This window comes from Pseudorca crassidens, chromosome 9 (assembly GCF_039906515.1).
Source record: "Pseudorca crassidens isolate mPseCra1 chromosome 9, mPseCra1.hap1, whole genome shotgun sequence".
In the NCBI taxonomy this organism is placed as follows: domain Eukaryota; kingdom Metazoa; phylum Chordata; class Mammalia; order Artiodactyla; family Delphinidae; genus Pseudorca; species Pseudorca crassidens.
The window spans coordinates 45981821-46005946 of record NC_090304.1 but is presented as its reverse complement, the minus strand read 5'-3'; the positions used below and the strand labels follow the sequence as shown (position 1 = coordinate 46005946).

Below are 24126 nucleotides of genomic sequence, written 5' to 3'. Positions count from 1 at the left end.
TCCAAATTACAGTGTATTCATCTAGGTAGTATTCTTTGTACCTATATCTATTATTCCATATCAGCCTCATAATACAATTTTTTGCTCTTTATTTGTGTGTGTATGTTTTATACATATACTTGGTCATGCTTTAATTAGAAACAACTGCAGAGGGAGAAACCACACCATAATGAAATGAAAGACGATCAGACTCACAAAAGCCGCATATTGTGTGATCCAATTTATGTGAAATGTCCAAAATAGGCAAACACATAGAGATATAGAATAGATTAGTGGTTGCCAGAGGCTGAGGGGAAGTGGGAATGGTGAGTGACTACTGATGGGTTTGGGATTTCTTTTTGGGGTGATGAAAATGTTCTAGAGTTACATAGTGATGATGGTTGCAAAACCTTGTGAATATACTAAAAACTACTAAAATGCACACTTTAAGGGTGAATTTTATGGAATGTGAATTATATCATGATAAAAAAGATTCAAACAAATTATACAGAAACTGATGTGTGAGGTTTCAAAACTTCACAGTATGATGCTGTACTATTTTCTAAAGCTTTTTTGGGCTGTCTTTCTGTTTATTTATCAGGTAGCTCATTTGTGTTTATAGTTGTATTATAAGTAAATATGTCTTTTTTGGTGAAGAAATTCTTTTTATTTAGAAAAAATTCCCCCAGCTTTATTGAGATATTATTGATACCTAATATATATGTATATTGTATGTAATATATGTAAATTGAAGGTGTACAACGTGATGATTTTTTTTAATCTAACTTTTTAAAAAATTTTATTTATTTTTGTCTGTGTTGGGTCTTTGTTGTGGTGCATGGGCTTCTCTTGGCAGTGGCTTCTCTTGTTGCGGAGCACGGGTTCTAAGTGTGCGGGCTTCAGTAGTTGTGGCTCTCGGGCTCTAGAGCGCAGGCTCGGTAGTTTTGGTGCATGGACTTAGTTGCTTCGTGGCATGTGGGATCTTCCTGGACCAGGGCTCGAACCCGTGTCCCCTGCATTGGCAGGCGGAGTCTTAACCACTGCACCACTAGGGAAGTCCCCCAACGTGATGATTTGATACATATATATATTGCGAAATGATTACCACGGTAAGGTTAGTTGTGTTATCATTGCCTCCCATAGTTACCTTTTTTTTTTCCCTGTGGTTATAGCTTTTAAGATCTACTCTCTTAACAACATTCAAGTATATAATCCTGTATTGTTAATTATTGTCACAATGCTGTGCACTAGATCCCAGATCTTATTCATCTTAAAGCTGAAAGTTTGTACCCTTTGACCAGCATCTTGCCATTTCCCCTACCCCCCAGCTCCTGACAACCACCATTCTACTCTCTTATTTCTTTGAGTTCATTATTTTAAATAGTCTGCAGTATAACTGAGAACACATAGTATTTGTTTTTCTGTATCTTAAAGAAATTCTCTTAACCATGATTAGTTACAACAGCTTCAGAATCCTTGAGTTTACCGTTTGATATTTCTGCACTAATTTAAATAAAAGGCAAGAGGTTTTGAATACAACCATAGTGGTGAGAACATTTACACTCCATTAACAACCCCTAAGACAAGTGGTTAGGATATGGTACATGCCCAGATCCCACAGAAGGGGTTAAAATTAGGTATATCCCTCTTTTATTCTCCCAATATCTATTTTAATCAAGTTTAGGCCCTATGAACTAGAAACAAGACAGTCAATCTGCAGTGGACCATCAAACCCAAAGGACTCCCTTTCTCTGTGCGTCTAGGACAAACAACGGCTAGTCCCCTAATTTTTTCCCCTAAAGTATGTGTTAGCACTCTGGCATCATGGACTTTAAATAAATAAAAAATAAAGACTTATTGTCTTCCCTACTTTTAAAATACAAAAATGTGTTTTAAACAGATACTATAACCTCATCATATTTTTACTTTTCAAAAATTTCAATTTATTTAAACAAAATCAAACCAAGTTCACATAGTAAATATGTCTTATGTTCAGCAAATGTTTGATGACCTGCTGTGTGCATGTGTTTAATCTTAAAAACTAAAGACAATAAGCAGAATTATGTCTGTTATTAATATATATAGAACAGGGGCTTCCCTGCTGGCACAGTGGTTAAGAATCTGCCTGCCAATGCAGGGGACACGGGTTTGAGCCCTGGTCCGGGAAGATCCCACATGCCATGGATCAACTAAGCCCGTGCACCACAACTACTGAGCCTGCGCTCTAGAGCCCAGCAGGCATGACTACTGAAGGCCGCGCACCTAGATCCCGTGCTCCACAGCAAGAGAAGCCACCACAATGAGAAGCCTGCGCACCGCAATGAAGAGTGGCCCCCGCTCACCACAGCTAGAGAAAGCCTGCGCGCAGCAACGAAGACCCAACGCAGCCAAAAATAAATAAAACAAAATAAATAAATTTATATATATTAAAAAATATATATATATATACACATATATATAAATGAAACATACTGGGGGATTCTCAGAAATCTGGAAATTGCTTTGTTTTTCAGTGCTAGAATTTGTGTGGGCTGGACTAGTAGATAGAGAAACATGGTTGAATATCTTGAAGTGCTGTACCCTGATACCACATTTTGTTCTCCTTGATGTAACTCTCTTTAAACATCTTGAATTTTAAAGTTTTAAAATGTTCTTTGTTTTAGTATTTAGGTATTTAAAAGTTTTGTAACTGGGGGAGAAAATACAGCAGTATTTAAAAAGTCCAAAATTAGCCACAAAATTTGGAGAAAAACTTTATTCACAGAGCAAGTGAGGATGTGATGAAACAGTGAGCCCTTGTTTATTATTGCTTAGCCACCTGGAGTGGAATTTTGCCTGGCCTTCAATCCAAATAAAGCAGGCAAGGTTTTTGTGGTGTGGGTTTAAATTGAGCAAAGATTAGTGCCTTGTTTTGAAACTTGGTTGAAAAAAATGCCAATAGTGACTGAAGAATGTTAACATAAAAACTTAGAGATCGTCATCAGTTATGCAATGAAAATATGAAATGATTAAACATTGCAAGATGTGCTTTCCTATATATATGTGTGTGTGTGTGTGTGTGTGTGTGTGTGTAAAGTCTCATTTGATCCTCATGGTAATCCTGTGATGATGCACAACTGGAATTCTTATCCCCATTTAACTCAGGAGGAAATAGAGTGCATAAGGTTGCCTAGCTAAAAAGGGGTAGATAGATTTTGAACCTAAGCCATTTCACTTCTAGACCAGTGTCCTTTTAACTATATGTACTCTTGAGGGATTAATTACTCTCTTCCAGAATTAATGTTTTCCAGTTACGTAAGGGCAGGGGTAGAATGGTTTAAAAGCCATTCTGATCATCTCAGACTATCTCAGCCTCCTTCTAGTTCTCTTAGGTTCTTTCTCAAGTGTTTTAAGGTGATTTTTTCTTCTTAATTAGTATCTGGTGTTCCTCAGTGTTCATTTTGGTCATTTTCCTCCCAGGTTATTTGAGAGGTTTTCTGCCTTTGCCTAAGAGAATTACTCAGAAGGGGTTGAGACCAAGAGATAAATTATAATGAAACTTGCTTTGCGAAAGTAATTTTTCTATTTGGTTTCTATATTTGCTTCTTCAGAGAGAATAATTCCTGTTGTTCTTCACATTGATAGAATTTATTTTCAGCTTTCCTGAGGCTTCAGATGATTAACATGTGTGTTCTTGTAGCAAATATTTTGCCTCCGCTGATTGTTAACTTTTTCTTTGCTTATTTGTTAAATTTCTTCTTTAGAAGAAATAGGATTAGAAGAATAGGATTCTGGGGACTTCCTGGGTGGCGCAGTGGTTAAGAATCCACCTGCCAATGCAGGGGACACGGGTTTGAGCCCTGGTCCGGGAAGATCCCACATGCCGCGGAGCAGCTAAGCCTGTGTGCCGCAGCTACTGAGCCTGCGCTCTAGAGCCCGCGAGCCACAACTACTGAGCCTGCGCGCTTAGAACCCATGCTCCGCAGCAAGAGAAGCCACCACAATGAGAAGCCCGCCCACCACAACAAAGAGTAGCCCCCGCTCGCCACAACTAGAGAAAGCCTGCGCAGAGCAATAAGACCTGACGCAGCCATACTAACATACATAAATAAATAAAAGAATAGGATTCTGTGAACACCTAGGAAGAATTTTTTGTGAGCTTCCCCCCCACCCCTCTTTTTTTTGGGCAAAAAAACCACTGCACCTGGCTTATCTGATAGTGAGTAATTGAAGAGAGTGTTATATTGTTAACTTTTTACTATTGAGCCCTAGTAGACTACATAAAAAACTAGTTCTGCCTCAGCATGTTTATGAGGCAAGCTAAGCCTTTCATGAGATTTAGTAGCCTAATGGGCTTTTTGGTCCAAATCATGGTCAGTTATTTTCCCTGATTCTACACATTAAAGGTTGGTCTGGGCTATTTGATGATTAAAAACCAGTAATCCATTGGCAATAAGCCAGTCCTAATTGGGGAATTTGCTGCTTTCTAACATAATCCTTTTTTTTGTTTGTTTTTTTGGGAAACATACACACACACACACACACAAGAAAAACACACAAAGAGAAAAATTTTTGTTCAATATAATGTCCCTTTTCTAGAGTCTAGCAGTCTCTGCTTTCTGTTTTCCTAGGCTGGACATTTTTACTTTCTTACCGGATGCTTGCTCTTCCTGTGTTATAGTTCTATAAAATGAGTTTTCAAATTTCTTTTAGTGGAATGAATATGCCTTCGCATTCAAAATGTTGTCAAATGTATGCCTAACAAGTATCATTTAATAGGAAGGGGTACTGCTCTTAAGTTTCCCAAACCATGCTTTTGTACAGTTCTTTCTTATTGTCCTATAGCCTATGTTATTTTTTTCTTTCATTGTTGCTTGAAAGTTATATAGTATTAACTTGGTACAGTGGTCAAGTTGGACTCTACATTTTGATCAGATTTGTAAAGTTACACAGGACTAAAAACTTCGGAGTGATTAAAGAGGTTCCCTGCTGAGAATATGGATGACTTTATGTCATTGAATACTTTGGCCAGCAATATAAGAGTGATGTAGTTTAAAGAAATATTGTTTTCAAAAATAGCAGCTTTACTGAGATGTAATTCATGTACCATACAGTTTAACTATTTAAAGGGTGCCATTTGGTGGTTTTTAGTATAGTCACATTTTTGTGCAACCATCACTAAAATCAGTTTTAGAAGATTTCATTACTCTCCCTCAAAAAGACTGTACCCATTAACCCTTACTCTCCTCTCGCAGCCCTAGGCAACCACTAATCTACTTTCTACCTCTATGGATTTACCTATTCTGAACTCATACAATATGACTGGAATCATAATATGTGGCCTTTTGTGTATGTCTTCTTTCACTTAGCATCATGTTTTCAAAATTCATCCATGTTGTAGTACATAACAGTACTTCATTTCTTTTTATGGCTGAATAATATTTCATTACGGATATACCATATTTTGTTTGCACATTGGGTGATGGACATTTGAGTTTTTCCCGCTTTTTGGTTATTATGAATTTACTGCTGTTAGCATGCATGTTCAAGTTTTTGTGGGGATGTATATTTTCAGTTTTCTGGTATATACCTAGGAATGGAATTGCTGGGTCATGTGGCAACTCTGTGTTTAACCTTTTGAGAAACTGCCAAGCTGTTTTCCAAAGCAGCTGGGCATTTTACTTTTCTACCAGCAATGGCTGAGCGGTCCAATTTCTTCATATCCTCACCAACATTTTTTTTTTTTTGCTGTACGTGGGCCTCTCACCGCTGTGGCCTCTCCCGTTGCGGAGCACAGGCTCCGGACGCGCAGGCTCAGCGGCCATGGCTCACGGGCCCAGCCACTCCGTGGCATGTGGGATCCTCCCGGACCGGGGCACGAACCCGTGCGTGTCCCCTGCATCGGCAGGTGGACTCTCAACCACTGTGCCACCAGGAAAGCCCAACATTTTTTTTTATTCTAGGCATTCCAGTGGGTATGAATCTTACTGTGTTTTGATTTGCATCTCCATGATAATTAATGTAAAATACTGTTTTTAAAGTTTTTTTAATTGTAAAGGCAATAACAGGATATTGTTGAAATTAAGAAAAAAAAAGGAACTTATTAAGAAAATATGTATCACCCATAACTTTAACATATATAGGCAGTTACTGTTAACATTTTATATGTGTGCTTTGAGTTTTTATTTTATTTATTCTTTTGGCTGCACTGCACGGCTTGTGGGATCTTGGTTCCCCAACCAGGGATCGAACCCAGGCCCTTGGCAGTGAGAGCACAGAGTCCTAACCACTGGACTGCCAGGGAATTCCCAAGTTTTTGTTTTTTAAAATATGTTTTTATATATTATTTTTCAAGTTGGGATCATATTGAACACTTAACATTAATATTGTCCCATATCATTAAATTTTTTAAAAAAGACGTTGAGTATACATATGCTAACATTTATTTAGAGTCTATTGTGTATCAGGTACTAAATGTTTTAAACAGGTTTCTAATTAAGTCTTTATGTCAACTCTGTAGGTCAAGTACCATCATTACCACCATTTTAAAGATGAGACGGACCCTGGGTTAAATTGCTTGCCCAAGGTCACCCAGGTACTAAGTGGTATTCAGTGACTGTATAATAGTTTTGTACTGTGACTTTATACCCATTCCCTTTTTGGTGGACTTTTTTTTTTCCCACTCTTATAAATAATAGTGACTATCCTAGATAAATCTTTATCTGACTCGGATTCACTTGTTAGGATAGATTATTTGAAGTAGAATCACTGATCAAAGAGTGTGAATGCTTTCTGAGAAAAAAAATGTCTACAATCAATTTCTAAAGCGTCAGATTGGCCAGTTTCCCTGTCTTCTGAGAACTGTCTCTGTTCCACAGCCACTTTAGTCTCGAGCTGGTTTGTATGAAATTTCTAGTTTAGAGAACATGTGAGTTTAGTTTTGCTTTGAGTCAGGATTGAGGTCATACCTTATTCTTCATATGTATGAATTTTGGTGTGAAGTAATTATATGTTAAAAATAAGAAGGACTCTACACTTTCTTCCTGGGAAATTATCCTCCATTTGGACACCTTGAAACCACTAGCAGCCATTATTATTAAATGTGAGACTATTGATTTAATATGTGTGATACAAACTGGAATTTTGGAGCACAGTTTGTAATTGTAGATGAAATGGAGTATGGAATCATAGATTTCTAGACCTTTTGTAGTTAGAACAGACCTAGAGACCATTTCAATTTATGGATTTATTTTCATTGAGGTAATATTGAATATTGAATCCATACCTTTCAATGCCTTGCTGTTGTTTTAAGCATCTTTATCATGGCACACAGGGCCACGTTCAATTTGGCCTCTGCAACCTCTCTAGCCTCCTCTTCTTCCTCTCTCCTCCCTTCTTGTTCACTTCGGTCCAGCCACCTTGACCTTCCTCAGATTACTAAGACCCTTCCTGCCACAGAGTCTTCAGACATGCTGCTTCCTCTGCTGTAAAGTTTCCTCCACCCATAATGTGGAGGTCTTGTCTTGATTGTCACTTCCTCAGGGAGGTTTCTCCAGGTAGCACCCCACCCATTCTAGACCTAACCAGCTTTCCTGTAATGTATGCTTGCAACGTTTTGTGCTTTTCCTTTTTGCCACAGTTTTCACCACATAAGTGGTTGTGTTATTGCTGTATAGTTTGATATCTTATTACCCCCCTGGAGTGTAAGTTCTGGGATGGCAAGGACTGGTTCACCCATGTCCCACACTGTTGATTGTTTCCTTTGTGTGCAGGAGTTTTTAAGTTTGATGTAGTTTTGTCTGTTTTGCTTTTGTTGCCTGTGCTTTTAGAATCATACCCAAGAAATCATTGCCCATTCCAATGTCATGAAGCTTTTCCCCTATATTTTCTTCTTGGAGTTTTATCCTTTTAGGTCTTACACTTAGATCTTTACTCTGTTTTGGACTTAATTTCTGAACATGGTGTAAGATAAGGGTCCATCTTCATTCTATTGCATGTGGATATTCAGTTTTACCAATACCACTTGTTGAAGAGATGGTCCTTTCCTCATTGTGTGGTCTTGGCACCCTTCTTAAAGCTCACTTGACAGTATACATTAGGGTTTATTTCTGGGCTCTCTATTCTGTTCTATTGGTCTATATGTCTGTTTTTATGCCAGTACCATACTGTTTTTTGTTTTGTTTTTTTGGCTGTGCCGCATGGCTTGTGGGATATTAGTTCCCCGACCAGGGATCAAACCCATGCCTCCTGCAGTGGAAGCGTGGAGTCCTAACCACTGGACTACCAGGGAATTCCCCAGTACCATACTGTTTTGATTACCTATTAGCTTTGTAATAGGTTTTGAAATCAAGAAGTGTAAGGCCTCCAACTTTGTTCTTCTCAAGATTTTTTTTTCTTTTTTTTTTTTTTTTTGTGGTACGTGGGCCTCTTACTGTTGTGGCCTCTCCTGTTGCGAAGCACAGGCTCCGGATGCGCAGGCTCAGCGGCCATGGCTCACAGGCCTAGCCTCTCCGCAGCATGTGGGATCTTCCCGGACCAGGGCACGAACCCGTGTCCCCTGCGTCGGCAGGCGGACTCTCAACCACTGCGCCACCAGGGAAGCCCATGTTTTTTGTTTTTTAAATTTTTTGGCTGTGCCGCAGGGCATATGGAATCATAGTTCCCCAACCAGGGATCGATCCCACATACCCTGCATTGGAAGCACGGAGTCTTAACTGCTGGACTGCCAGGGAAGTCCCATCTCAAGATTGTTTTGACTATCATGGACCTTTGAGATTCCATATGAATTTTAGGAGGATGTTTTTTGTTTCTGCAAAAAAAAAAAAATGCCTTTGAGATTTTGACAGGGATTGTGTTGAATCTGTAAATTGCCTTGGATAGTATAGACATTTTAATAATTTAAGTCTTCCAGTCCATGAGCATAGAGTGTTTTTCTATTTATTTGTGTCGTCTTTAATTTCTTTGAGTAATGTTTTGTAGTTTTCAATGTACAAGTCTTTTGCCTCCTTGGTTAAGTTTATTCCTGAGTATTTTATTCATTTTGATGCTATTGCAAATGGGATTGTTTTCTTAATTTTCTTTTCTGATTGTCATTGTTAGTGTATAGAAACACAACTGATTTTTGAGGGTTGATTTTGTATCCTGGAAGTTTGCTGAATTGGTTTATTAGTTTTAATAAACCAGTTGTTGGGTGGAATCTCGAGTTTTCTACATAAGAAAAAGCATTTGGGGCTTCCCTGGTGGCGCAGTGGTTGAGAGTCCGCCTGCCGATGCAGGGGACGCGGGTTCGTGCCCTGGTCTGGGAAGACCCAACATGCCGCGGAACGGCTGGGCCTGTGAGCCATGGCCGCTGAGCCTGTGCTCCGCAACGGGAGAGGCCACAACAGTGAGAGGCCCACGTACCGCAAAAAAAAAAAAAAAAGAAAAGAAAAAAAGAAAAAGCATTTTATCTGCAAACAGAGATAATTTTGCTTTTTTCTTTCCAATTTGGATGCCTTTTATTTCTTTTTCTTGCCTAATCTCTCTGGCTGAGTCTTTCTGAACTGTGTTGAATAGAAGTGGTCAGAGTGGGCATCCTTGTCTTGTTCCTCATCTCTTCTCTAAGAGAAGAGAAAAGCTTTCAGTTTTTCATCTTTGAGCTTGATGTTAGTTGTGGACTTTTCATATATGATCTGATGTTTTCTTTTCTTAAAGGTGTAAATGCCATCGTTTGATATACTTCTACCTTTGATCATGATTAAACTAAAGAATAGTAGATTAGAATATAGAGAAGTAATAAGCCAAACAGACAATTTATTAAAATTAAATAAGACACAGAGAACTTGCACCGAAAAGCCACTATTTATTTCCTGGGAAAACTAATTTATGGAGAATCTGCTTGGTTTCTGATCCCACTGCAGTCTGACTTATATCCAGACTTCTCGCCTATCTTGAAGGTAACTAACTAGTGACCACTGAATTGCAAAACCAGTAGTCTTTTCTTAAACGACTCCTCCTTAATTTCTCTGTAGCATTTGGCACTGCAGTAGCCCCTTCTTATCCTTAGTTTCTCTTTCCATGGTTTCAGTTACCTGTCAAGCGTGGTCTGACAATATTAAATAGAAAATTCCAGAAATAAAGAATTCATAAATTTTAAATTGTACGCTGTCCTGAGTATCGTGATGAAACTTTGTGCCTTTCTGCCCTGTCCTGCCTAGGACACCAGGACATGAATTGTCCCTTTGTCCAGTGTATCCCACCCATTAGTCACTTAATAGCTATCTGAGTTATAAGATCAACTGTTGGGGTATTGCAGTCCTTGTGTTCAAGTAACTCTTTTTTTTTTTGGTTGCGCTGCGAGCCTTGCAGGATTTTATTTCCCCAACCAGGGATTGAATCGGGGCCACAGCAGTGAAAGCGCCAAGTCCTAACCACTGGACTGCCAGGGAATTCCCAAGTAACTCTTATTTTACTTAAAAATGGCCCCAAAGCACAAGAGTGGTGATGCTGGCAATTCAGATAGCCAAAGAGAAGCTTTAAAGTGTTTCCTTTAAGTGAAAAGGTGAAACTTCTATACTTAATAAGGAAAAAAAAAAAACTGTATGCTGAGTTGGCTAATATCTGTGGTAAGACCGAATCTTCTATCCGTGAAATTGTGAGGAAGGAAAAAGAAATTCTGCTAGTTTTCTTGTTGCACCTCAAACTGCAAAAGTTATGGCCAAGTACATGATAAGTGCTTAAAGATGGAAAAGGCATTAAATTTGTACAGTAAGAGACTTCCCTGTTGGTACAGTGGTTAAGAATCCGCCTGCCAGTGCAGGGGACGTGGGTTCGATCCCTGGTCCGGGAAGCTCCCACGTGCCGTGGAGCAACTAAGCCCTTGTGCCACAACTACTGAGCCCACGTGCCACAACTACTGAAGCCCACGCGCCTAGAGTCCATGCTCCACAACAAGAGAAGCCACCACAATGAGAAGCCCGAGCACCGCAACGAAGAGTAGCCCCCGCTTGCTGCAACTAGAGAAAGCCTGCGCGCAGCAATGAAGAACCAACACAGCCAAAAATAAATAAATAAATTTATTAAAAAAAATTTTTTTTACAGTAAGATATTTTGAGAGGGAGAGAGACCACATTCACATAACTTTTATTACAATATATTGTTTGTAATTGTTCTATTTTATTATTAATTATTGTTGTCAATCTCTTATTGTACCTAATTTATAAATTAAACTTTATCATAGATTTATATGTATAGGAAAAAACATGTGTATATAGGGTTCAGTACTACCTGTGGTTTCAGGCATCTACTGGGGTCCTGGAATTTATCCCTTGTGGATAAGGGGAGACTCCTGGGTTGATCAAACCTTCCTCTTACTCTTTCCTCACTCAGTTTTCATGTCTTTGTGGTTCTCCTACCACTTTGACTGTTCTTCTAGTCATCATAATTCCTCTTCCTCCTCCCGCTTGTAAATGCGAGTCTCTTGAGGTTCTGTTTTTGATTCCATCTATTTTCTCACTTTATGTTTTCTCTCAGTGATCTCACTGACCATTGTGGCTTCAGTCATTGTCGACATGCAGTTGATTCACAAATCTGCCTCTTCTGTTAGGTTACAGTTCCTTCCTCGATTGTCTTTGGACACCTCCATCTAAATGTCTTCCCAGAACTGCAGGTTGAAGATTCACATAATTGAACACCTGTCTTTCTTTCTCCCTTGTGTCCTCTTCATGCTGTGACCATCCCCAAACATGGTTGGTGTGCTGCTCCTGCCATGCCTTTGCTCATGGCATTTCCTTTCCTATCCTTTGGAGTACTTTTCCTTGTACTCTTCAATATACTTCAAGGTCTGCCTCAAATACCATCTTTTCTGCAAAGTACTATTGTGGGCTGCAGATGACCTGCTCGTTCTTTGCTCTAAACTTGGGAGTTTCCTACAGGCTATCTCTTAAAACTATAAAGCTCTTTGTGATTTTTGTCTGTGTTTGCTTTTCTAGGCATAAATCTAGCCACTCCCCCTCAGGAACTCAATAATTCACCTCATGATACACATAGAATCACTTCTTGTTCCTCAGGGCAAGACTGTATGCTTTCATGCACATGTCATTTTCCCTGGTGGCATATCTTCCACTTAGTGCTTTTTGGGGGTGTGGGTGGATAGAGTTGATAGTAGTGGTCTTTCAAACTAGTCCTGTAGAGATGTCTTCCATCACATAGATAGATGTCCTCCATCTACTGAATTCTACAAGCAGTTTGGCATAGAGAAGAGACAGGATTTGAGCTTTGATTTTAAACCCTGCTTTTGATATTTACTAGCCGTGTAAACTTGGTACTCAACTTTTCTGAACCTCTATTTCCTCATCTGTAAAATTGGGAGAGTGTTTAACCTTATGGGGCCAATACAAAGTTTAAATAAGAAACTGCATATAAAATGCCAAGCATATGCTAAGTCCTCAATAAATGGTGTTAAAGAAAAAGAAAGAAATGAAAAGAGAAGAGAAGAAAAAGAGAAGCAGCAGTTATTATTCCCTTCATGGGGTCATTTGTGTACCATGGGGGCATGGGAAATGGTGTCAGACTGAGACAGGGTGCTCAAGGCAGAGCACAAAGGATATATCTTCTTACTCGTGGGGAACTGGTTTACTAATGACAAATTCTAGCCAGAGAATGAGAGAAACTTCCTCCTGCAGCCAACTAGTGACTTCTTCCTTACATTACACACAGCACTTCATTCATCTTTCTCTAGAAAGAAATGCTTTGCTCATGTTGTCCTGTCACCCGCTCTGCCTCCTCCCGTACATTTTCCATATTGTCCCCAATACGGCTTTTAAAATGCAGGTTGTATATGTTGCCCCTCCCTCTCTTTCAGTACAGATAAATCCTAACTCCTTGCTGTGAATTATAAGGCTCTTCATGATCTGGTCTTCACCTACTTCTCTAGCCTAGTCTTTCACTGTGCCCCATGCAGTGGACATTTGTCATTTTTTCATCTGACCAGTATCAACTCTTTTCTTATGTCTGGGAAATTCCACAGTGTCTTGGTGGAGGACAGGACCTATCTCACATCTCAGATATTGAAAAGTTTGGATCCTCATTTTCCCAGCTCCCTGGCAGCTAGGGCTTAGGAATGTGACCTGGTGGGACTTTGAATCTGCATTGAGGTGGGGACTTTGAATCTGCATTGAGGGACACGGAGGATCAAGGACTGGGTCAGCGGCAACAGTGATGGCCTCATGTTATATTGGCAGTCGTGTCTCCACCCGCTGGTACCATGAGTAGTTTCAATTGCAGTTATGACTGCTTAGCCTAGATTGGTAACGGCTTAGTTTCAGAGTCTAGGTTTTTCAGCCCTTGTGTTGGATCTTTGAGGTTACCCATTGCTTTTCCAATAAATTCCTTATCTGTTTAAAGGAACTCAAGATCATTTCTCTTATTTGCATTTATAAAGAGCCTTGACTCATACCGCCCTCTAGTACCAAGTGCCCCATTCACATTAACCTTCCTGCAGTTCTTCCAGACTAACCATGGTTGTTTCTGCCTCTGGGCTTTCTCACATTCTGTTCTACCTGGAACACTCTTTACCTCATTCTCAAATTGTTTTGACTCTTGGCGGTCCTTTAGGAGTCAGCTCTGTTATGTCACTTTTTCTGCAAATCTTCCCCCAATTCTTAAGATTGGGTTAGCTCCTCAGTGTTCCCACAGAATCCTCTGCTTACCTCTATATAATACTTATCACACTATATTGTAATTGCCTTGACATCCCTTGGAGACATGGGCTAGTAGTATATTCAGTATCTTTGCATTGTCCCCGGCAGATAATAATTACTATCTAAATTTTATCTGTTGAATGAGTGAAAAACTATTGAATTATACTCTGTGTTATGTTAAAATTTGTCTATTTGCATGTCTGTTTTTCCTAATAAACTGTGACTATTCTAAGAGCAGCGGCCAAGTTCTTCTTCACCTTTATATCCTTAATTTGTAGCATAGTATTTGGCTCATAGTAGACCCTGAGAGAATGTTGAATGCATAACTGAATGACTGAGTGGCAGGGCTGTCTTTTTAGAATTTCAGTTCAACAGTTTTTCCCAAGAGAAAGTATCTTCTTTGACCATATAGGTAAAGATGAGATATCTGCATGTAGCTCATATTGAGTAATTGACATTCTCAACTTCTCTGTATCAGGATTGGTAATCTGTTTAGAAGATAATGTTTATACATGAAAAAAAAAACTATTTGACAAGCCAGTATTTTATGTGCCGACTGAGTGATACGGGCAGATGTTGCTTCAGTGTCAGGCTCAATATAACATTCTTTTTTTTTCCTTAATATTTATTTATTTTGGCTGTGCCGGGTCTTAGTTGTGGCTCGTGGGATCTTCGTTGTGGCACGTTTAGTTGCGGCCTGCGTGTGGGATCTAGTTCCCTGACCAGGGATCGAACCCGGGCCCCCTGCATTGGGAGCACAGAGTGTTACCCACTGGACCACGAGGGAAGTCCCTCAATATAACATTCTTTTTTTTTTTTTTTTTTTTGCGGTACGCGGGCCTCTCACTGTTGTGGCCTCTCCCGTTGCGGAGCACAGGCTCCGGACGCGCAGGCTCAGCGGCCATGGCTCATGGGCCCAGGTGCTCCGCGGCATGTGGGATCTTCCCGGACCGGGGCACGAACCCGCGTCCCCTGCATCAGCAGGCGGCCTCTCAACCACTGCGCCACTAGGGAAACCCTCAATATAACATTCTTAATCGAGTCTTTGAAAGTGTGGTACCTAAGCAACTAGTTAGGAAATGGTTATTGGTTAATTGGATTGATTAAAATAGAAGCCTGTAGTAGGCTTTGTCTTTCTGTTTTATTTGGTTTACATGCTGCTTATTTTGGACTGGTTCATTGGAATTTTTCCTTGTTCCTTTTTAGGTCCAAGACAACTTTGACAAGATTGAATTCAATAGGATGTGTTGGACCCTCTGTGTCAAAAAAAACCTCGCAAAGAGTCTCCTGCTCATTACAGAAGACGATGCATTTAAAGTATGGGTTATTTTCAACTTTTTATCTGAGGACAAGTACCCACTAATTATTGTACCAGAAGAGGTAAGTGTGGCTCTGGGAAGTTTTACAGGGCCATCTTAGCATTTAATAGATCTAACTTGGAAGTAGATATGGAAGGAGATCCTATACTAGTGTTTTTGGATCAGAGGCAAAAAAGCTTAGATCCAAAAAAGTCCAAAAGTTAGTGATTTAGGGTTATGCAGTAACCATGGAGATTTGCACACAGGGTGGGACTCTTCCTCTCTAAACTGCTATAATTATAGACAAATCCATCCTCATGTTCAAAGAGTCTTTATTCAGTACAAGTCACAACATAATTTTCTGTCTACTTACATATTGGCAAAACCATAAGAAATGGCTGAGTGATGCTAGGGAAACACATAGGATCCAGAATGTTGTTCCCAAGGCTGATTTATGTGAGGAAATAACTATTCTTGTTTCAAAGCCAAGGATGGAGACTTTTTTAAGACCATACTTTCTAAAGTAAATGAAAAAGGACATTTGCTTGTTTTGTTCTGGGTTATTTTCCCTGAGCTTCCAAGGGGCAGGGGGACGGCGGGGGACAGGGGGAATGCAGGAGTAAGCATTCTGTGCTCTCTTACTGCCCTAAAAAACGATCCACGTAATACATGCTTATTACAGTAGTAAATTTAGAAAAGACTAATAATATGCAGATTAATCAACTGTAGTCCTCCCCTTAAAAGAAGTCATTTGTAATCCCCTAACCTTGGACAAATGATGTAACCTCTTGAGTTTTAATTTCCTCATCTATAAAATGGGGCTCATAAAAATGTTTATTCTAAGGGTTGTGAGGCTCTGTATTTAAAGGACTTAGTTCAGTAAGTGAAATAAGTCAGAGAAAGAGGAATACTGTATGATTTTATGCATATATGGAATATGAACAAACAAACAAAATAATCGAACAAACCAAACCAAACAAAAACATATAGATACAGGGAACAGAACAGTGGCTACCAGAGGGGAAGTAGGGGTGGGAAGGGTGAAAGGGATAAAGAGGGTCAACTTTTTGGAAACTAAGTTTTCGGTGGTGAGCACACTATAGTGCATGTAGAATTAGAAATACAGTGTTGTATACATGAAACTTATATAATGTTATGAACCAATGTTACCTCAATAAAAAATCTAAAATTAAAAAAAATAATTAAATCGCGACTGGGGGAAAAAATAAATGACTTAGCTCAGTGCCTGGCACATGATATGTATTCAGTAAATGTTAGCTCCTATGACTAATATTATTGCATACATTTTTGCACACTAGTCTGCTTATTTCTGTAGGATAAATTTCCAGCAGTGGAATGCTAAGTCCTAAGAAATGCACACTTTCAGGGTATGAGATGAACGAAGCAGAATTGCCCTTCAGAAAGGCTGTACCATTTATATACCTACCAGTAGTGATTGAGGGTGCCCATTATTACCCATCCTGCCAGCATGAGTCTAGTCTGTGATTTATTTGTATGATTCATGTTTATGTTAGGAAAATCTGTTTAAAAGTTCACACTGCAATATTTTATTTCAAGTCAGCAAGGATTTATCGACTGGCAACAGTAAATGAGGCAATAAGAGGAATACAAAGTGAAAAAGATGACTTCCTGCCTTCAAGGAATATGCAGTCTGCTCAAGGAAAAGAAAAAAATCAAGTGTAATTCAAAGCAAAATAAACTACCTGTTATAAGAGAGGTGCAAATGCCATGCAAATACAGAGAAGGGAAAGATTTATTCCAGTTTGAGGGAGGTCAGGGATCAGGGAAGGCTTTTTAAGAGAGGCAGTATAATGTAGTGGTTAAAAGCAGGGTCTTAAACTTTTTCAGTAAAGGGCCAGACAGAAAATATTTGAGGTTTTGTGGGCTTCCTGGGCCATATTGTCTCTGTTATAGCTACTCAACTCTGCTGTTAATAGCGTGAAAGCAGCCACAAGACAATATGTTCCTGTGCTTTAATAAAACTTTTACTTATGGATGTTGAAATTTGAGTTTCATATAATTTTAATGGACCATGAAATATTATTACTCTTTTGATTTTACCCCTTCTAACCGCTGAAAAATGTAAAAACCGTTCTTGGAGCAAGTGTGTATAAAAACAGGCTGAGAGCCAGATTTGGCAGCTGGGGTAGATTTGACTCATGGGCTGTAATTTGGTGTTCCTTGGTTACGAGCAGGAGTCTGGAGTCAGATTTCTTGGATTTGAATTCTGGCTTCCACACTGCTCACTAGCTGTGTGACCTTGGGAAATTTACTTCATTAGTTTTTGCTGCAGTTTCCTCAACTGTAAAATAAGGCTAATGCTAGTATCTGCCTCCTAACTGCTCTTGTGAATATCAGATGAGAAGACTGCCTGGCCCTTAGAAAGTGCTCATTGTGTTACCTATTATATTTAGTGGGAAGGTAGCATTTATGCTGGGCCTTAAAAGACGGAAGAATTTTGACTAATGGAGAAGGCAGAGGAGAAGACTTACGGTTGGAGGGAACAGTGGGCAAGGTTATATGAGGCAGGAAAGGAAAGGCAGGGCATGTCGGAGATGAGTGAGGTATCCAGCTTGACTGGATTGCCAGTCTTTGAAACAGCTGGATTGACTGATTTAAGCCAAAAAGGGAATTTTAAAAAGGATGTTGGGTAGCTGACAGAATGGCTATGATGGCTGAAAAACCAGGTGTGGAGGCTGTGCAGTGAGGAACCACAGGGAAAATGTGTGTTGTACTTGTACCACGGAACACCTCTGGCCCTGCACACTGGGTGCTGTCCAGGAACTCAAATCTTCCTGCAAGTAACTGTTCTTGCTACCATGGAGAGTTTTCTGTGCCTATTTCTCAATCACAGTCAGGGCGTGATGCATCTAATTGTTATAACCTAGGTCACATGCCATGAGCTAGCTGCAAAGGAGGCCTGGAAAGTGTCCAATTGTGTTTTTAACTTCCATATTGGGAATTCCCCAGACATAAGAAGCGGGTTAGGTGCTGGGCAGTCAAAAAGAATGACACATGCCCTTTCTAACTAGAATGTGATGGCTGTACAGAGATAGAGACAAGTTTCAGGTCTGGGCAACTGGGAGGTAATATTGTATAGTTGTTTAAAGCATGGTCTTTCAAATCAGACTGCCTGGTTTAAATCCCTACTTGACCACTTTTTAGCTCTGTGACTGTGAACAGATTACTTAATCTCCCTGTTTGGGTTTCCCCATCTGGAAAATGGGGATCACTACTTCCTTCACTGGACTCTTGTGAGGACTGATAGTTGATGTATGTGAAGCATTTAACTTAATGTCTGGCTCCATGATAAACGCTCACTAAATTTTGTGTGTGTGTGTGTGTGTGTGTGTGTGTGTGTGTATGAATGAATGACAGGGTGATGAACAAATTGGGGATATGATGTATGATGATGGGTTTGGTACATTTGGCATTTTGAGTGGATCATCCTTGTGGAGCTGTCCTGTTTGAACTGAAAGAGTACATTTAGAGCTGTGAGAGGTCAGGGCTGGAGACAGAGACAGGGAAGCCATGGGAGTAGGTTAGATCAGGGAGGAAGAGACAATAGTGGGAGAAGCGAGGACTGAAGACAGAATTTTGAGCCCATTTCTGTAGCAGGAGGAGGAAGTAGATTTGGTAAAGGAAGCAGAATTGGATAGTCTGTGAGGTTGGTGGAGAACTGGGAGAGTGTTGAGTCATGGGTGCCAAAGAAAGAAGAAGTTCTAAGAAGCAGAAAAGTAGTTCCTAGCATTAGATTCTATAGAAAAATTAGAGGGTAATGAGTGAGAAGTTGCCCTTGGATTTAACAATTAGGTGGTCATTGGTAAGCAAGGAGAAGGCAGTTTCACTGTAGCGGTGGGGACAGTTTCTTAGTGCTTAATAATAATAATAATGTAATTGTGCACGTATGTGAAAGGGGAAGTAAAAAATAAAACATGCTGAGCTTCCCTGGTGGCGCAGTGGTTGAGAGACCGCCTGCTGATGCAGGGGACACGGGTTCGTGCCCCGGTCCGGGAAGATCCCACATGCCGCGGAGCGGCTAGGCCCGTGAGCCATGGCTGCTGAGCCTGCGTGTCCGGAGCCTGTGCTCTGCAACGGGAGAGGCCACAACAGTGAGAGGCCCACGTACCGCCAAAAAAAAAATAAAAATAAAAATAAAAAAATAAAACATGCTATGGAATTTTTGTCCACAAAAATTCTTTTAATACAGAAACATATAGAAGGGAATAGAATGTTGATAGATGTAGAAAAAGATATGCTAATGGTATTTTTAAAACCTAGCTACTGCTTAGGGAGAGTGGGAGGGAGACACAAGAGGGAGGGAATATGGGATTATATGTATACATATAGCTGATTCCCTTTGTTATACAGCAGAAACTAGCACAACATTGTAAAGCAATTATATTCCAATAAAGATGTTAAAAAAAACTATATTACAACAGTGACTATAAGGAAATCTTTCAAAAAAAACCTAGCTGCTGCTTGGAAGAATTGTGCTAATAAATCTCCAGTATTGTCTTTTAAGACATTTTGTAGTTATACATAGTGTTGTAAATTTATTTGCGTTTTCTTTAGAACTGGAGATGGGGTGGGTCTCTTACCCGTGATCTTTTGATCTCTAAAATATCCACAGTGGACTTGAAAGTGGCTTTGTCCTGATTTCAGAATTAGAAATTAGTTTGTAAGGAGACTTAACCATATTCCTCAAAGCAGCTCTTACTTGATGTGGAGGACTTGTCATTAGTAGATTATCACTGAGTCACAGGCTGTGGAGGGAGCCAGTCAGCATCAGCTTCCTGACTACTCTGCCTATGACACTCAAAAGATTTATGCTCGGGGGCTTCCCTGGTGGCACAGTGGTTGAGAGTCCGCCTGATGATGCAGGGGACACGGGTTCGTGCCCCGGTCCAGGAGGATGGGCCCGTGAGCCATGGCCGCTGAGCCTGCGCATCCGGAGCCTGTGCTCCGCAGCGGGAGAGGCCACAACAGTGAGAGGCCTGCGTACCGGAAAAAAAAAAAAAAGATTTATGCTCGGGACTTCCCTGGTGGCTCAGTGGTTAAGAATCCGCCTACCAAGGCAGGGGACACGGGTTCGAGCCCTGGTGTGGGAAGATCCCACATGCCGCGGAGCAACCAAGCCCATGCGCCACGGCTACTGAGCCTGCGCTCTAGAGCCCACATGCCACAACTACTGAAGCCCGCGCACCTAGAGCCCGTGCGCCACAACAAGAGAAGCCACCGCAATGAGAAGTCCGTGCACCGCAACGAAGAGTAGCCCCCGCTTGCCGCAACTAAAGAAAGCCTGCACACAGCAACGAAAACCCAACGCAGCCAAAAATAAATAAATTTATTTAAAAAAAAAAAAGATTTCTGCCCTAGGTGGCCCGAAAAACTGGGACCTACATAAGACTTGATGTGGGCCATGACTTTATTTTTATGCACCCAGAGCCCAGCCAAGACTTCACTGCTTGCTTGCCTTCCTCTTTGCAGGCTGACAGGAATGTCTTCGTCCTCTCCTAAACAAGTTAATCTTATTCGAGAAGGGAATGGCCTCTTTTGACTTGTCAGGATAGTCAAGTGGCATACCTTGTCATGTCATTGTTTGGACTTAACTCTGTTGTTTTGATGTCCTTAGCTCCCTCAGCATTCTTCTGATTAGAAGTAGAAATAGAGTTAGTTTTACAGATTATTCCTCTGTGGCCAGGAGTACTTGTTGGGGGAAAGAAGGGATCATTAAAACAGATTTACGTGGAACTGCTTTGTCTGGCTGCTGAACCGGCCTCCTAAGGTTTAAAATATGGCCTTGTATTTATTGAGCTCCTAGCACATCTCCTGGCCTTTGCCAAGCACTGCAAATTCAAGGTTGCACAGTTTATGAGAAACAGTAGAGTCATTTCTTAAGGTGCCCACTCTCTGTTAGATTTTGTTTTCTTCCTAAGTACTTTAATAGTGTTAAAAAAACTATATTTTGAATGAGTTTTAGACTTACAGATTTTAATAAAATTAAGTATGAAAATGTACATTTAAGAATAAATTTTGAAGTATAATGTCTTAATTTGTCATGAATGAGTTTGATTTGTATTATTACAAACAGTTTTTAGGCTTTATAAATTTAAAGTAATTTTTATGTTTCCAATAAGTCATTTACCATAATGATGGTTTGCATTTTAAGTCCAAAATATTTTTAAGTTAAGATTTAATTCTCCAGCTTCGATTAATACTATATGAGATATAAGTAACAGTGGTAGTGACATGAATAACATAAGTGGGGTAAGTTTGCTTTTGACTCAGTTTCCCATCACCCAGAATATCAATCAATATCAAGAATATTGAATAAATTAAGTGAAAGTGACTTAGTACCAAAAGTCAAGAAATTGCATGTCCCCATTTGAGATGGTTCTATAATTTTTGTCAAATGATATTCCTGGAAATGTGTGTCTGTAAAGTATAGTTTTTACATTAGTATTCATTTCCCACAGAGCCAAGAACAAAACAGGATGTTTGTCTGTTGCTTATTTGGAAGAATTGCCTTCTTGCAATTAAATATTAAACCTGAAATAGTTTTAAGAGATCCTTTATTAAGAAATAAAATCTGAATTGTTATTAAGTTAATAAAGACCCACTTCAATGATTACAGTGAAACAACTTCTAACAAACTTTGGAGCCAGAGGCCTCAAAAATCACATGCAGCTTGAAAGTTTATTCTTTGTTATTTTTGGTGCAACTTGCCTTGGGAGGAGGAAGTAAGCTGCTTCCTGAAACTGAATGAGCTCTTAGAATTGGTGCAGTCCACTCAGACTAACACAGCAGCACATGATTTATTACTTAGTATCATCGAATAGTTACTGAGAATGGGAATGTTTGTCTCTCCTTGGCCCAATATAATGAACTAAGAGGTCCTTAAGTTATTTGGTTATAAGTATATGACTGTGTTGAAAGCCAACAGGAAATGAATCTAGATTAGTTGCCTGGAACAGTCACTGGGAATGCAGAGCAGATGCTGAGTGCTGATGACAAACTCTGGAGCGTTGGGGGAGGGCAACTTCAGAAAGGTTCAGGATGACTCTGGGAAGCTGTTTCTAGAGCTGAGTTTGCTGCTAACAGGAAACAATGTTAAAGACATTCCAATATACATGAGGAATTGAAGCTCAGAGTGTGAGGGGCACCAGTTCATTCACAGTGGTAGGTGAGGAAAAGCTAAGGCTGTTTCTTGACTTGTCATGCCCACTTTTTGTTATCCTGTCCATGCATGTGGCCACACCCATGGCCTCACTACTAAAACTTCTAGCAGTGCCTGTACAACCTTTATCCCAAGTTGTGATCAGGCAGCATGGGCCCTCTTTTTGCTGCCTTAGGGAGATTGAATTTCTGTGCATGATAACACCTCTAAGTTATTTTACTTTGGTCAATTATTTATATAATTGACTTTTTCTCTCTTGTGTCTTATTGCCTTTAAGCTTTTTTCCTTCTACTCTTTTCTGTCCTGTTCTCTCCTTCCCTTTTCCCTTTCTTTTCTTCTTAATCATTTTCTTTTTCTCTTTTCCACTGCCTATCCCTATTACTTCTGTTTAAAAGCCAAGAAAATAATATCTGATAAGCTAAAGAGCAGATGTTACATCTTCAGCAAGAGAAAAGAAAGACCTAAGTGTGTTTTTCTCCAGCAAGTAAACATTTGTTGAATACCTACTGTATGCTAGATTTAGGGTATTAGATAATCTGCATACAAGAGGAGCTTATAATATCTCATCAAATTACAATAGAACTCTTGATATTTTTTGACCTTGTGATATTTTGCAAATGTATATTTCTTTGCAAACATGTTTTTCCTATTGTTGGCATTCTTTTTCTGTTAAAGTATGTTATTTCACAAACGACATTATAATCAAATTGTTGGAAGTGCAAAGAAGAGAAAGAAAAAATTAATTCACAATCCTATCTGTAACAAATTAGGCTCTAATATTTTGCTCTAGTATTTTTCAAAATATTTATATAAACTTTGTGCAGTGGAGATCATGGGTAAATTTAATTTTGCATTCTTCCTCACTTAATATTATTTCATAAATGCTTTCTTAAATGTAATTTTATTTTTTCTGTTTTTTAAAAATTTAATTTAATTAATTGATTTTTTATACAACAGGTTCTTATTAGTTATCTATTTTATACATATTAGTGTATACATGTCAATCCCAATCTCCCAGTTGATCTCCCACCCCCACCCCCCGCACTTTCCCCCCTTGGTGTCCATACGTTTGTTCTCTACATCTGTGTTTCTGCTTCTGCCTTGCAAACTGGTTCATCTGTACCATTTTTCTAGATTCCACATATATGCGTTAATATACGATATTTGTTTTTCTCTTTCTGACTTATTTCTCTCTGTAGGACAGTCTCTAGGTCCATCCATGTCTCTACAAATGACCCAATTTTGTTCCTTTTTATGGCTAAGTAATATTCCATTGTATATATGTACCACATCTTCTTTACCCATTTGTCTGTCAGTGGGCATTTAGGATGCTTCCATGACCTGGCTATTGTAAATAGTGCTGCAATGAACATTGGGGTGCATGTGTCTTTTTTGTTTGTTTATTGAAACAGAAAGTCACAAAAATTATAATCATCCTCATCAGTTCACTCAGCCCCATGTAATTAATTTTTTTTTCATCTTGATCTTTTGTTAGCACTTTTATGAATTCATCAGTTTTCCATTAGAGTTCTGAAAATGCTTATTCATTCAGTTCAGCAGTATAGTCAGTTACCAGAAACCTGTACTTCTTGGAGTCTTTTCAGTGAATTCCTTGAAGATGAAACCCTTTTGTAGGAACATATTTGCAAAAGCATCAGAGTACACCCAGAACTGTCTGTAAATGACAAAAGATTTAAAAATGACCACGGTTAAAGATTTGATGAAAGTTCATAATGATGCAATTGACAAGGAAATTTAGTTATTTCTGAGATATACATTTTAAAGTAATAACTAGAATTATGACTTATAACATTATACCAGAACATATAAGATTTTTAGAAATTTCATGTAATGTCTGAAACATTTATATTAACATATTTCCATACAAATAACCCAAAGGAAGTTTAGTATTAGTTGTTTTGTTTGTTTGTTTGTTTATACTGCAGGTTCTTATTAGTCATCAACTTTATACACATTTGTGTATACATGT

At 39.3% G+C, this 24126-nt stretch overlaps 1 protein-coding gene across 2 annotated transcripts in view; it reads left to right on the top strand.

The window, feature by feature from the left end:
- The window catches only part of SWAP70 (switching B cell complex subunit SWAP70), a 79246-nt gene that overhangs the window by 26617 nt on the left and 28503 nt on the right, over positions 1-24126 (top strand). For both annotated transcript variants that reach the window (XM_067749934.1, XM_067749933.1), the window contains exon 3: positions 14844-15017. In XM_067749934.1, the coding sequence (XP_067606035.1) occupies positions 14844-15017 (174 nt within the window). The remainder of the gene's footprint in view (positions 1-14843; positions 15018-24126) is intronic.